This window comes from Diadema antillarum, unplaced genomic scaffold (assembly GCF_040938485.1).
Source record: "Diadema antillarum isolate AM-2024a unplaced genomic scaffold, OU_Dant_1.0 scf00000029, whole genome shotgun sequence".
Lineage (NCBI taxonomy): Eukaryota > Metazoa > Echinodermata > Echinoidea > Diadematoida > Diadematidae > Diadema > Diadema antillarum.
The window spans coordinates 6,558,390-6,573,230 of NW_027270918.1; the positions used below are offsets into that span (position 1 = coordinate 6,558,390).

The window sequence follows — 14,841 nt, forward strand, 5'->3', positions numbered from 1 at the left end:
GTTCTGTTTACACTCACTTGCTTGGCACCGCAATTGCGGTGCTAGCACCGCAATTGCGGTGCTAACCCCTGCTATTTTGCAGGGCCAGATAGTACCGTACTATCGGTGGGGCTAGCCCACTTTGGCAAAAACGAGTGTAAACAGAAAGTGGGCTAAGGATAGTCCCGTACCAACGGTGGGGCTAAGGCCCCCCCTTAGCCCCACCGTTGGTCTGGGGCTAAGCAAAAATTTACAAGTGTAAAAAGCCCTTTAGAAATGTTCAAAACATGAATCCCTTACCTCAACCAGTACTGTACAGTCCCTTTAATGCGTACATTGAATAAGTTCATAATGTTTTGTTATGCAATGCCCAGAAATCTTGTGATGGTTTTCAGTGTAGAAAAATGAAGCAAAAGTAAAGGGAGGAAAACTAGGCAGTAGATTGATGGACCTCGTATTTGTTAAGTCAAACACCCACTTGTAGTTAGTTCCCTGATGAAGTATTTGATTGGCTTCTTGGAATCTTAAGAAACTAAAAAGGGAAAAACAGGAAATGGTGGAGTACTAATGAGGATGGATTCAAGTTGAATGATACAATTGACCATTAACATGGAAGGGGATAGGCTGGTAAGTGATTCAGTCATTAATTTTAAACGTAAGGTTTCCTACAAGTTGTCATTATGATTTCTTTTCATGTGGCTTCTAATCATGTCAAAGAAGAAGAACAAGGAGTAACTGAAAGAAGATGATTTTCAGAAATGAACAAGCATGAGTTTGCAATGCTAACAAGGGCATTAGCCTGGGTTGGGCTGCAACTACATGTAGATCAGGATGTTAGGCAGAACTAGATTAAATAACATGAAAAAAATGGCTTCAGTTGCCATTTCTGTGGAAGTTCCTTTAGCCTGCAGTACTGCCCTTCATATGCCATTATTGCCTCCAGAATGGTTTCTTTACAGTATACAAATGATGCACAGGATAGAGTGCGTTTGCGCCTCGTGCATGTTGCACCATTGTCAGTACTCTCGAGTGCGCCGCACCTTCACTAACGCCACAAAATAATCCTGTGCATCATTTGTTTTATAAAATGGGACGAAAACTAACAGCATTTTTCACGTACCTTTGTGGGTCAATACCAGTCAGCTACATGTAGCACTCGCTCAAAAGTAAGATGTCCGAAGATGTTCATCCTAAACATTTACGCACGTCGCACTTGGAAATCCCGCACATACTTATAGCATACGTACACCACATGTTATGCACAAGAAAGGCCAGCTGGCAGCCCAAACTAGAAGTTGTTTACAGGATTGACACTGCGTATAGTAGCGCGCGACGCACTTGTAACAACTGATTGAGCGTGCACTGCTAGTGTAAACATTGTGACGTGACTCTACGCTTTTTTGCACGGCGAGCCGGCCCGGCGTGCATGCTAGCAAGAAATTAATGCACGCACACGTGATTCATTTCAGCGCTTCCAATTGGCTACATTCTTGAACCCATTTTATAAAAAGTATGTATTGCATTATGGGATGAAACAAAATTGTCATATTCCTCAGAATACTGAACGTAATGGAGTGGAGTGAAGGTGTTTTTTTTATGAGGGGGGGGGGGATGTTTTAAGAATGACATTAATGAACGTGACAGAAATGGGCCATGCAGCAAATTTGTACAAATTGATGTGGAGTCTTGTGACACCAGCGGCAGCAGCCAAACATTAGTTTGATGGAGTCTGTCGCATCTTAAGGAACATGAGTTTATTCTATGGCCTCTGTTCATGGAACCCTGCCAAGAAATTGGTGAATGTTGTTTTGTTCTTGGGGCTTGGCGAGATGGCAAATCTCTGACGTTAATGCATGCTTGATTAGGGCGAGCAATGGCTGGTTTCACGTGAACATCCACAATCGCTACCCGGCTTTGTACCCTCTCAAATAGCCGATGAATTACGGAGTGTCGGCCTGATAAGGAGCTCTCATGGGAATGTGACGGGGGCGTCTTGATTCCACAGCTTTTGACATGATAACGACCCACAACCCTGCGTGGCAAATCGTAACACGCTCGACTTTCCGATCTGATATTTTTTGTGGGCTCTCCTTCTTGTCTCTGTTAGCTCACTTGGTCACCTGACTGATGCATACATACATATATATATATATATATATATATATATATATATATATATATATATATATATATGTACAATATTATATACATACAATGGGAAGGGAACTATCTCTCACACTATATATACGTACAATGTATGTATATATATATATATATATATATATATATATATATATTTCTTTTTTTTAATGATCAAAGATGTCCAACCCACTTGTAGTGAAATTGCATAGAAAGGAACACCTGCTGTATCATTTATATCATGACTCTCTTGCATTACATTCATGCCATCATTGTTATCTATAAGTCATCTTATGAAACTGCCCATAATTTTTTTATGGTTTCGTTTCAAATGATGTTGACATTACCTTTGATATGACATATTTCTCTTTTTTTCTTCCTATCTACGTAAACATTTAGCAAGCAATATCTAGGCCGTATGATTGTGTTGAAGCATTGTGCACAAGGTTTATCTTGAATGCCACTGCATTGCCCATGTTATTTATATATTTCAGAAAACCTTTATGTGGGCTGTTAACCCCCTGTGACTTGAAAATATTGTAGAAATTGAGACCAAAGCATTTTTCGAAAAATGGCATGAATGTCGAAGGGAAACTCATCCATTAATTCCAAGTAGTTATCAGCAAAATATGGGCAAGTAATCAAGTAAAATGATGTTTTGATGAAACACTCATCTCTGCAGGTGAATGCCTCCATGGAAAAACTGAAGGGTACAGCCATATTACTAATTGTGCATGATGGCAATTACACAACAAGATACGTGTGTAATCATGGCCATCTCCAGCCACCAATATTAAGCCCAGAAATTAGTATTTAAAGAGTTTTTTTTTCCTTTTCTTCCTTTTTACATTTTCTTTTCTCTCATAAATCCAGTAGACAATGCTGTAGGCATTATCAATTTGTTGCAAAATTTCTGAGTTACATCAGGCTCAGAATGCTTTGAAAAAATGATATCTATTCACCTCGATCCACATTGATAATATGATGCTTTTTTGTCACAGTGACACTTTTTATGTGGATGATTTCACTGACGTCACATTCTTGGGCCATCAGATGATTAGTTTTCATAATAATTGTCCCTCATTGCATCCAGTCACATCATTTGCTTCTTCTTTTTTTTTACATTAAAGTACAGGTTTATCTGTTCTGTAGTTATGCTAGATTGAAAGAGCACAGCTATAATTGACTGGTTGAGTAGAACAGCCATATTTGAAAGTGTCATTTTTTTGTATAGAGTCAAAAGTATAAAGATTAGTTTATTGAATCCTGGGGAAATATCAAATTTCTCTATGTTAAATATCATGTTTACATGTAGACGTAAATTCATGTGCCCCAGAATGAAACTCAAAAATGTTTTGTTTATTGAGACTACGATGCATTTAGGTATGTTTCCGTATTTTGATGCATATGATAATTTATAGTTTATCAAATATTATTTGCATGGTCAGTAGGGACATCATGACAAGTTTATGGATATTCCTCAGATTTCCTAACATATTTTTATCATACTTTTTATGTCTATCTCTTCCTCCATGGTATATAATAGGGGGGCCAAAAACAAGCCGTACCTAAACACGGACCACCTGGTGAAGTTCTTGAACAATGAGCAGCGTGATCCAAGATTGAATGAGATCCTCTACCCTTTCTACGATTCCAAGCAAGCCATTGACATCATCGAGAAATATGAGAAGAATAAGCAGTTTGCCAGGAAAGGTATGTCCTCTCTCACAGTTCCTGCATACAAGAAGTTCTGCTTTAATGACATGTGGAATGTTGCATTCAGAATCAGATCATTAAAATAGAAAGGTTACATTGTGATTAATTCGTTAGTATCGTAATTCTTCTTGTTCTATTTCTGCTTTTTGTTCTTCATATTATTATTATTATTGTCATTATCATTATTATTATTATCATTATTATTATTATTATTATTATTATTATTATTATTATTATTATTATTATTATTATTATTATTATTATGATTACTACTACTACTATTATTACTATTATTATTATTATGCTGCTGCTGCTAATGATGATGATTATCATCGTCATGATCATTTTATTCTATTTTTTAAACAAAAATTTGAACATGACAACAAAATATTCTATTGTGCATGATTTGACATCAGAAAAGTACGCTGTCTAAACAACCGTTGAAAAGGAAAAAAGCATTTACGTTGTCATGACAAATGATCTTTCTATTTTCTTACAAGATCATATCATAATAACCCATTGCAGTGATACATGCGGCACGTGCTTGCTGTGGTCATTTGGCAAGGATTTAGAGATGCACTCGAACGACATGTTCTTTTATACAAAACCTTGAAGAAAATGCTCATCACCAAGTGATGCTGTCTCTTCTTTCATCATGCTGCCATTAATCAAAATTTTTTTAAAAATGTGTCTTCTTCAGAATTCTGGTTAACCTTCTTAGCTTCATGCCCCACCTGATGGCATGAGTTATGCCAATGCAAAATGCTTATGCTGCGTTCATTGTGCTTGCTCAGAATTTCATATATTTTTTTTTTTTGGTCTTTAATGAAGAGCATATCGCATGGACCTTGTAGCTGAGGACACTAGTGTGTGGGAGGCTATCGGCACATTCCTCAAAATAGTTTGCATGTGTCACTTTAATTGAAGGCAGTAGCATGGTGTAAAATTTTACCCCTCCTTCCCCCCCCCCCCTTTCTCTTTATATCCGGTCCAGTTAATTTGTGGAATCAAAGGGAATTTCATTGACAAATCTACAATCATATTGTCGCAGTCCTTTTGCTGCAATCGCTGTGTCAGTAGTCAATTTTACATGATGTGCTGCCACCAGCCATAACCATGTGTGGGGGAGAAAAAAAACACCAGCAGGATTTCCAAGGTCCCTTGCTTCACAAAGGACTGGTGTGATGGCAACACTTCATATAATTTGTGGTTACCGTGGCGACAAGTGACAGGCACAGAGCAGTGTATTGCCTGCAATCTTTCAAATTGCACGAGTTACCACTTTTACATCTGTACCTTCTGGTTGTCAAAATAGGGTCCATATATCTTCAATTCTAGCATTAGTTCCGGCATAAAGATATTAATTCAAATGTAGAAAATTGCTCAATAACCATGAAGGCAGGCCATGAAAATCTTATTTGAAGTATGGACAAGAAGAAAATGCTTTGCTTTAATTCTTCCATGAAATTTAATCACAGGTCTTGCAATGCTGCAGTTGACTGTAGTTTTGTTGTTGATATATTTCTTGTGAAAAATCTTGTATCATCAAATCCCTGGGCATATTTTTATGATGGAGAAATTAAAAGCTTGATGTCTTTGACATGTTAAGCATTAAAAAAGAATAGAAAACTTGCTAGGTTTTGATAATTCATGTCAATTAATCTGATCAATCATGTACAACAATGCTTGACACTTCTGCTAATACCTTTTCTCACACACAGAGAGCAACTTCTCAGCAGTGATTTGCTAGTTGTTCGGATAGATTCTTTGTCATATTTGGAATGCATAATATTTTTCACCATTCTTGATACTTTTTATGAAGCAGTGCATTTAAAGCATTGTAAAGAGCACACTGAGTGTACATTTGTGAGGAGTTCTTTTGTGTCACTATAAAAGATACACAGGATCTTCCATTATATCGTAAAGCCACTCAATTCGAGATTTGACCTTCGATGTCTATGGCCTACATTGCTTTCCCCTTCTTTTGCACACTGTGGCTTGCCATTTTAGATTAATTGGCAGCCACAATAGATACCCAACTGACCTGATGATAGTTACTTAAATCTGTTTACTGCAAACAGATGCTGATTGATCACTGAAAACCGTTGTGCACATGCAAAACAGAACGTAAATTGTGTCTGCATTTAAGAAAAAAATATGCCCAGTTGGCAAGCACTGTTTTCTTGTCTTTGTAAGACTGCGTTCCTGTCATACAATTGTAGCTATCTTTATATCTAGAAATTGATACGAGGACTGATATTCCTGATGGTAATAATGATGCTGAACATAATTATGACATCAATGATGATGCTACTGATACTACTTCTACTATGATTATTGTTGATAATGATGATGATACATACTTGGTGACAGCTAGACATCAGGGCTCACATCAAATGCAAAAATATTTGTGATTAAAAAGAAGTGTCCATTGATTTCAGATGCCATATCAACAACCTGTACACCTTCAGGTTTTCTGTAATCTATTCAGTGCTGTTTTAGACCCACTAATTGTAATAAACTATTATGATAGGTGTTTTGTTCCATTCAGCTGACTTCATTCCAGGACCAGCCCTTAACTCATTGCCTGCATTGACATGATACTGTATATTAGGCTGTTACTTTCGCGAGGGTTTAATTTTGGCGAATTTCACGAATCACGCATGGGCTGTGAATTTACCAACACGCGAAAATGTCACCGTGCGCTATAGAGGGTAATAGTGCGCTTATGAAGATCTCTGCATCGATTCGCGAAAACAACATCTCGCAAAAATGTCCATGATCCCCTCATTCGTGAAAATATCTGTACGTAAAAATAACAGCATATACATTAGTTGGTCTATAAAATCTTTAGGAACTTTCAAATTTGGGGATGTATGGGTTGATAAGAGAACTGGTTAGCTGCCAGTTAGCATGGCTCCTTACTTTTTGAATCCAGCAATGATTACCTCCAGCACTGCGTCATTTTATGTTTTATGCATTTTACCAAATGTTACCATCAATGTAGGGAGACATGCATATATGTGAACTGAGTTGTGCATGCTTTAATTATAGATTGTTGTATTGAATACACCCTTGAAACTTAACATTTGAACCAGGAAACTCCAAAAATTTGCTAAACAGGGAAATTTGTCTGAAAACATTTTGAACGTTATCAACATGTTAGACAGACTGCACTTTGTATGGTATAGAAAAGGAAGAAGAGACATTTTTATACCCCCGCCAAACAAAGTTTGAAGGGGGTATATAGGAATCAGCGGACGGTCGGGCGGTCGGGCGGTCGGGCGGTCGGGCGGTCGGTCGGGCGGTCGGTCCGTTGCAAATCTTGCGTCGCGAACTACTTCCTCAGTTTTCAACCGATTCCCATAAAACTTGGCACAGATGTGTGCCTTGGGTTGTAGATGTGCAAGACGTATTTTTTGACAGTACCCAAAAGTACGTTGCCATGGTAACGGCATATTATGGGCAAAAATGGGTACAAATCTTGCGTTGCGAACTCCTCCCACAGTTTTTGATCAATTTTTATGAAATTAGGTACAGATGTTCATCTGAATATGTTAATGTGCAAGACACATATTTCCGCAGTGGCAAAAAGTGCGTTGCCATGGTAACGGCATGTTATTGGTAAAATATAGGGCAAAATGCTTTAAGGCAAAACTGCTTCATCAGTGTTCTTCCAATTCTCATGGAATTCATATAATTGAATGTTTGTCTTAGGATATAGGTCAGCATGACACATTTCTTGACAGTGACAAAAAGTATGTTGCCATGGTAACAGCTCACATATTATGAGCCAAAATGATGGAAAATTTTGTGTTGCAAACTACTTCCTCAGTTTTTGCCCAATTTCCGTGAAACTTGGTACAGATGTGTGCCTTTGGTTGTAGATGTGCAAGACGCATTTTTCGACAGTACCCGAAAGTACGTTGCCATGGTAACGGCATATTAATGGCAGAAGATCAAGGAAAGATCTTGCGGATTTAACTACTTCCTCAGTTTTTTGACCAAAGCTTATGAAATGTTGTTTTGACCAAAGCTTATGAAATGTTGTTTGGCGGGGGTATAACCAGTCGCTGTAGCGACATTTCTAGTTTGGCTTGGATTTAATGTGACCTAGCAGCAGAGTTTTTTTTTTTCTATTTGTGGAGAATGATGAGAAATGCTAAAAAACAACAAAACACCAACAACAAACAAACATCGAATGCAGCATTTTCAAGCAAATTTAGCAAAAGAAAAAAATATGATTTTCACCTGATTTTGTATTAGTTATGGAAATTGGGTAACAAGGCATTGAAGCAAAGGGCTTTTTACATAAATAGAATTTCTGAATCTAGTTTCCATGCTTTGTTGTCAGTAAATCAGTGTTTTATCCCATTAAGGACGAGTTCCGAGTAGTGTCTGTGGGAAATGCATGTTGTAACAAAATCAGTCCATCCTCAATGGGTTAAAGTAGTGGAAAAGACTTACCTTGTACTGTACAAAGGGAAGCTTCCGCATCATCTTGCCTTTCTTGGGCGAGAATCTTTAGTTACATCCTCTTCACACAATAGGTTGCATATTGTGTCACTTTCTACTCTCAGCAGTATAACCTTGTGATAAATGGCTGTGGCCTCTATAAGGGATAGGTTTCATATATTGTCACAAAATCTCCTCATTTTTTTTTTAAGAGAAAGAGAGAGAGGGGGGGGGGGGGGGGTAAGGGAGGTTGAGAAAAGAGGTTTAGGAGGTGAAACTCAATGACTGTGTAGTAATTTACACACTGTCCAAAGTTTCTGGCTCAGAATGGGTTAAACATGTACTGTGTATGGGGAAGGGGGGGGGGGATGGGTGGGGGATGCATGATGATTTTTTTTTTCTGTCAGATGGCAGTTCTCCTTTAGGTGGCTTCCCTTATGGGGTGCACACATCAAAATTCCTAGAAACAACCATAAAAACACTGAACAGCTGTTGGTCTACTAAACAGTCACATGAAAAAAGGAGATCAATAACAATGTTAACACCATTAAGGTGATCACTTGGTAAATCATTGACCTTGTGGAATGTTTGTGCATATATGCAACAGTAACAAGGTTTTAGATTGCAAGTTCCCCCTGCATCCGTGTAATTAGATATTCAGAGTAAATATGGTAATGATAATGATGTAATGATAGAATGATAATGACAATGATAGTTTTGATTATGCTAATTATGATGGTGATAACGAAATAATAATTGTGATAGTAGAAATGGCAATAACAGTCACAATGATTACTTTACCACGTTTTAATCATCTTTTTTAACTACCCTCACCATTATAAGTGTTAAACATTCTATAAATGCTCATGATTCAGTTCAAGTTTGATGCTAATCCCATATGGTATGAGGATTGATATGTTGACCTGTAAGAACTTGGCTTAAATGAAGAGTTTCTCATTGATTTCATTTTGGCAAACACGAGTGGTGTAGGGCTTTAAGGCCAGGCCAATCAGGGTCAATGGCTGTCATCAAAGGATGCGGGTAGTGATTGCAATCGTCACAGTAACACAAAACATGCTATCAGCGTGCACCCATGTTTCCTGGTACCTAGACATGAGTGGATGAGCTGCGCTTGGTTCCCCGCGTTGAAACGAAACAAAACCCTGAATCTTACAGTCAACATTCCTTCAGCCCTATTCTTTAGATCCATGACTTCCTCTCCCGGCCACTAACCCCCCCCCCCCCCCCCCCCCCCCCCCTCCCCCATCCTCCACCCAAATCTTCTTCCTGGGAAAATGGGTCACATGACCATGTGCTGCTAAATGACAGCTATCACATGACTCTTGCACACACACACACACATACACACACACACACACACACACACACACACATACACACACACACACACACACACACTTTCTCTCTTTAATATTGGCAAATATTGTAACAGTAGTCAGAGGAAAAGTATATAACATCTGTTTAAAATGGGTCAAGGAAAACAACATAAAATGTATTCATTGATTGAGTCATTGATTGATTCATTTAAAGTAATTATGTTTTCATTCTTTCATTCATCTGTCCAGCATGGTTTGTTACCTAAGAATTTTCACTGTCATGAAGGAAACTGAGTTGCAGAAGTGCACAAGAACTTAATTCAAAAATTTTAAAGAACATCTATCATCTCTTAGTTTTTCTTTTAGATATTTAGATATTTATGTTATTTTGGAAAGATACATTACTGCAAATTATGTAGAAAACTACTAATATATTCAATTAAATAAGTATGTATTACATGCAAACTTTTTAAAATTTATTGTTTCATATTCCACATTCCATACAATTTTGTTCCCCATTTGATATTTTGAAAGATGTACAACACAAAAGAATCAATTTGAGACATAAATAGATAAATGTATACTTATAAGCAAATATGAATAGCCTGTAACATGAGGAACTTACTAAAAATCAGAAGCTTGTAGAATGTAGGCTCCGAAGCACTGAATTTAAGAGATTGATACAATGTATTAATGACAAAAAATGATGAAATGTGATATGAGAAACAATATGCCAATAATGTAGTGAAATTATGTAATACTCTAAAAAAATCTACAGTATTCATAATTGAACAAAAGTAACAAAGCTTAGAAACAATTCAGTTGAAGCTGTTAGAAGTGCAAAAATGTATGTAATGCCTTTATGGTTGAAGATTAAAGGACAAGTCCACCTTCATATACATAAGGATTGAGAGAATGCAGCAATATTAGTAAAACATATCAGTGAAAGTTTGAGGAAAATTGGACAATCCGTTCAAAAGTTACGAATATTTTAGGTATCTGCACAGTCACTGCTGGAAGAGAAGACTACTGTACTACAGTGTATGATGTCACATGCATACAACTATATAAGGAAAATAAAAAGAGAATTTCACAAAACTGTACTTTTTGAATAAAGTGTACATTTCTTCGACTTGCTACTGACGTATGTTAAGGGTAATATTATTCCCCCTGCCTTCTGAAAGAGAGAAGTCGAGTGTTCTTTTGTTATGCGAGAAAAATGGAAGTATCTTGAATTTTCTTCGTTCTTTCTTTATATCGTTGTACTCATGTGACATCACAAGCTATAGTAGTCTTTTCATCCAGCCGTGACTGAGCAGAAACTTAAAAAATTCATAACTTTTGAAGGGATTGTCCGATCTTGCTTAAACTCTCACTGATGTGTTCTACTAATATTGCTGCATTCACTCAAACCACCTGTCTATGAAGGTGAACTTGTCCTTTAACATGTTTTCTTGTCTGATCTGTTGGACAAAGCAAGTCGGTTATCATTCTGTCCGTGCCGTCATGCCCCAAAATTATTAATCATGCCTAAAAAGTATCAAATGAGCAACAGCTGCCACACTGACTACATGATTGATGTGGAATGGATACTGTGGTTTTGGCTTCCTTCTGGTATACTGAGATGCCTTGGCATCTGATTATTAGTGCCAAACTGTGGATCATTCTCTCAGATGATGCAAAATGAAGTGTATCTTTCTCCACTTTTGAAAACAAGATCGATAGATTATACAGTAATCGTTTACATTGAACTGTAACATTGAATGTCATCCATTTTTGATTTTGTTCAGTGTGTTAATTCCTTTTTTTATATATATGATTCTATATGTTTCACTTTCATTTGGTTGGGGTTTTTTTCTCGTTTTCTGTGCTATGTATAAAATGTTGTAGTTTGTAAGTGTATGATTTTTAAACTATTTTAAAATGGGATGGAATCCCATTTTCTTTGCTCATCTTTCCACTAATAATTTATATTCTTTCTGGTCAGTTTATTCTGTCTTTATTTGTTACAAACTCAAAAAGCTGCATCACTTCGGTGATCCCTCGCATTTATCCCCAAGTTGAATTATCCTTCGGGTTTATGCCAGGTTTAAGTGTGTGCGCGTGTGTGTCACACACAAACACACTGCTATAGCTTCTGACCACCCGAGCATTGAGAATTAAGGGTTTCTGGGACGAACACTGAACTAGGGCTTTCTATAGCTCAGTCGGTAGAGCACCGGTCTAGCAATCTGGAGGTCTTGGGTTCGACTCCCGATGGAATCCCATTTTCTTTGCTCATCTTTCCACTTATAATTTTTAAACTACGCAGACTCACAGAAGAACGGCCATTGGCTAAAGTGAGTGACCTGTGGTGAAATAAAATAAACTCAGGCTTAAATGCACATGAAAAGTTGCATATGAGAGTGATACAAAGTTGATTCAGACAGAGGGTGAGAGATAGAGTAAAAAAGAGATAGAGAGATTTTTTTAAAGGTTAATTGACTTTTCTGTTCATTTCGTTTAATACCAATCAGTAACACATCTATGGATAGAAGAGAAATGGGCCTACTACTAGACATAGCTATAGGATTTGATATGTCTCATATTTTCCAGTGAATGCATGTAGTTCACAGCATTGAAGTGAACTGAAGTATGTATGTATGCAGAACTTGCATTGAAAGCGCAGACCATATTATGTTACACAGAAGGAAGTTATCTGTTGTCTATTAAATGTATCTATTACAATAACATATTATATTGGAGGGCCAGATCCGTGACTAACATCGAACAGTCCAGTATTAATGATTCACTGCTCATTATGCAGAGTAAGTTAAGCTTGATAAATGCGTAAATAGACTCTTTATGCATTGATGCAAGAAGTGAATGATACAAGGTGCACTTATATCAACACCAGATGACAGGCATGATTGCGTGCTCTTTGTTCATAACCAAAAGTCCATGAAATATTTTCTTAGTTTCTATGGTAGTTAGCTTGTATGTACATGTACAGTTGCAATGAAGTTGTGTCTAGGAAGAGAATACTGTTCCTTGCATTTGCTGTACCTCCAGGAAATGTTATCTCTATAGAGTAACACAAATTAATGTTCTGTATATCTGATCTTCTAGGCCATTTTTTAGTATAATGTGTGTGTGTGTACGTGGTGACTTCCAGCATTCATTGGATACAAAAGTAGGCAATTGGTAGAATGCAAACTTTGCAAAGGAACATACAGGTATGTGCTTAATATTCTCTGTACAATGCTATGGGTTTTCTGTGTCTGCGGCTGCACTCGAAGCACTCAAAGAGTTTATCAGCCTAAGGGTGCGTTTATGCTTCCATTTTGGGGGCCAAAATCAGGCTTTTGAAACGTGATTAGTGCAAAACGCTGTTGCGTTCATGCTCATTTCTATAGAAACGCTGATTCAAAACGCCGATCCAAAACGCACAAAAAGGTGCGTTTACGATCGGCGTTTCTGACTAATCACGTTTGACGGGGAAGCATGAACGCAACAGCATTTCTATACGCGTTTAGAGTGACATCATCTAAACGCCTTTCTGGTTCACGTGAAAAAGCGCGCGCCCGGCCAGCCAGCTACCCTGGCCTGTGCAGTTTTCCCATGTACTGTGCATACACATGTCTTTCCCAGCTGCTCTCATAGGCCAGGCCACCGATCGCAGTGCGCGCCCCAATTTGACCTGCCTCTGCTGAGGTCAGCGAAGCAATCGCAAACGCTCTTTCCACGTCTCGAAGAAAGTGAGCATAAACAGTGCTCCCGTGAACGGCGTTTTGAGTCAGCGTTTTGAATCAGCGTTTCAAAACGCTGATTCTGCCTTCGCTAATTGAGCCTAAACACACCCTAAGTGGGCTGAGTTATTAATAGCCCCTGAAAAGAAAAAGGAACAGAAACTGGACATTTCTGAATGGGCTGTCTGTATATCAAATAACTTTGATGAATGTGACCAGCTAACCATAAGTGCCATTACAGTGATTACAATTCTATTTTAAGCATTACTAAGCAGCTTAACCAAGTCTCTTGAACACTACTGCATTGATCCAACAGTGCAGATCTGTTTCAATTGTTAGCAGGTAAAATTGAGAACTGGTATATTTCCTCATTTCTTACAACAGTCTATTAAATCGTCTAATGAGTGGCTTTTAGAAATGAGTCTGTACTCTGCACATATCTTGTATAAGTTAAACATACTTGAGACACAATGGGAGTATTGTTTGGTATTCAGCATAATTCTGTGCCCACTGATTAAGATTGCATTCCGTGCCCAAAGAATTCCCCACCAAAACCCTGATCCACACCCTTCACCACCCACCTCTAATTCATTATTATGTGTACAAATGTGTTGGTGCTGTGCATTCAAATCTGAAAAAGAGACATGCACTGTGTACTGATTTAGCACACAACAAGCGGAGTTCATGAACAAGTTAAACAACATGTTGTGCATAGATTTTCAACAGACATCTGTTTTTATTTGCATTGATGTTTTTCACTCATTTTTCAGCATTCACTTTATAATAGTCTACACATATGTTTGTAGAAACTTCCTCCAAAAGGTTATAGTAAAAGATGCAAATGTCCTTGGCTTGGTATCGAGAGGGTTAAGGGTTGCCATGGTGCAGCATCACTGATGCAGTCCCGTTAACCCCCTTCCCCATCTCCCATAGCTCCTCCGAGCTCCCTCTCAAGAGGACTTATTAATTGGTGCTCCGCTATGTGGCTCTTACTAGCATGCGTCAGCTTTTGTCGGGGAGAGAAGCCCCAGGGATATTCCAGGAAGACTCTCTTAAGGAACTGCTGAGGCAATGAAATACTAATCGCAATTTGAGCACTCTTTTCTATTTCTCTTCCTTTCAACATCTGTAAGTTATGAAATTGGAGAAAGGAGGCACACTCCCCCTATTTTACTGATGAAAGGACAGGAGAGGGATTTAATCTACCTGATATTTATTTGGTAGTTGCTGTTTCTTAAAAGAAATTGTGGTTCTAAAAGATTGCACTTAATCAAGAACCTGATGAACTTATTTTGATGATTGTGTAGGGTGCTCATTTAGTGGTTTTCACTGTCTGTTCTTCCCTGGCAAATTTGAAAGTAATCGACCTTTGATATTGAAATAGGACTTTGAATGATATGCACATATCAAGTTCAGTGTGAAAAGATTATGACTTCTAGTTCTTAAAAACTCAAGTAATGTTTGAACTGGTTTATGGATTAGAATAG

At 37.8% G+C, this 14,841-nt stretch overlaps 1 protein-coding gene across 1 annotated transcript in view; it reads left to right on the plus strand.

Annotated features, from left to right (window-relative positions):
- Window positions 1-14,841, plus strand: part of LOC139737370 (1-phosphatidylinositol 4,5-bisphosphate phosphodiesterase beta-3-like) — a 172,294-nt gene that overhangs the window by 92,148 nt on the left and 65,305 nt on the right. Inside the window, exon 10 of the mRNA XM_071648050.1 lies at window positions 3,665-3,831. Within this exon, the coding sequence (XP_071504151.1) occupies window positions 3,665-3,831 (167 nt within the window). The remainder of the gene's footprint in view (window positions 1-3,664; window positions 3,832-14,841) is intronic.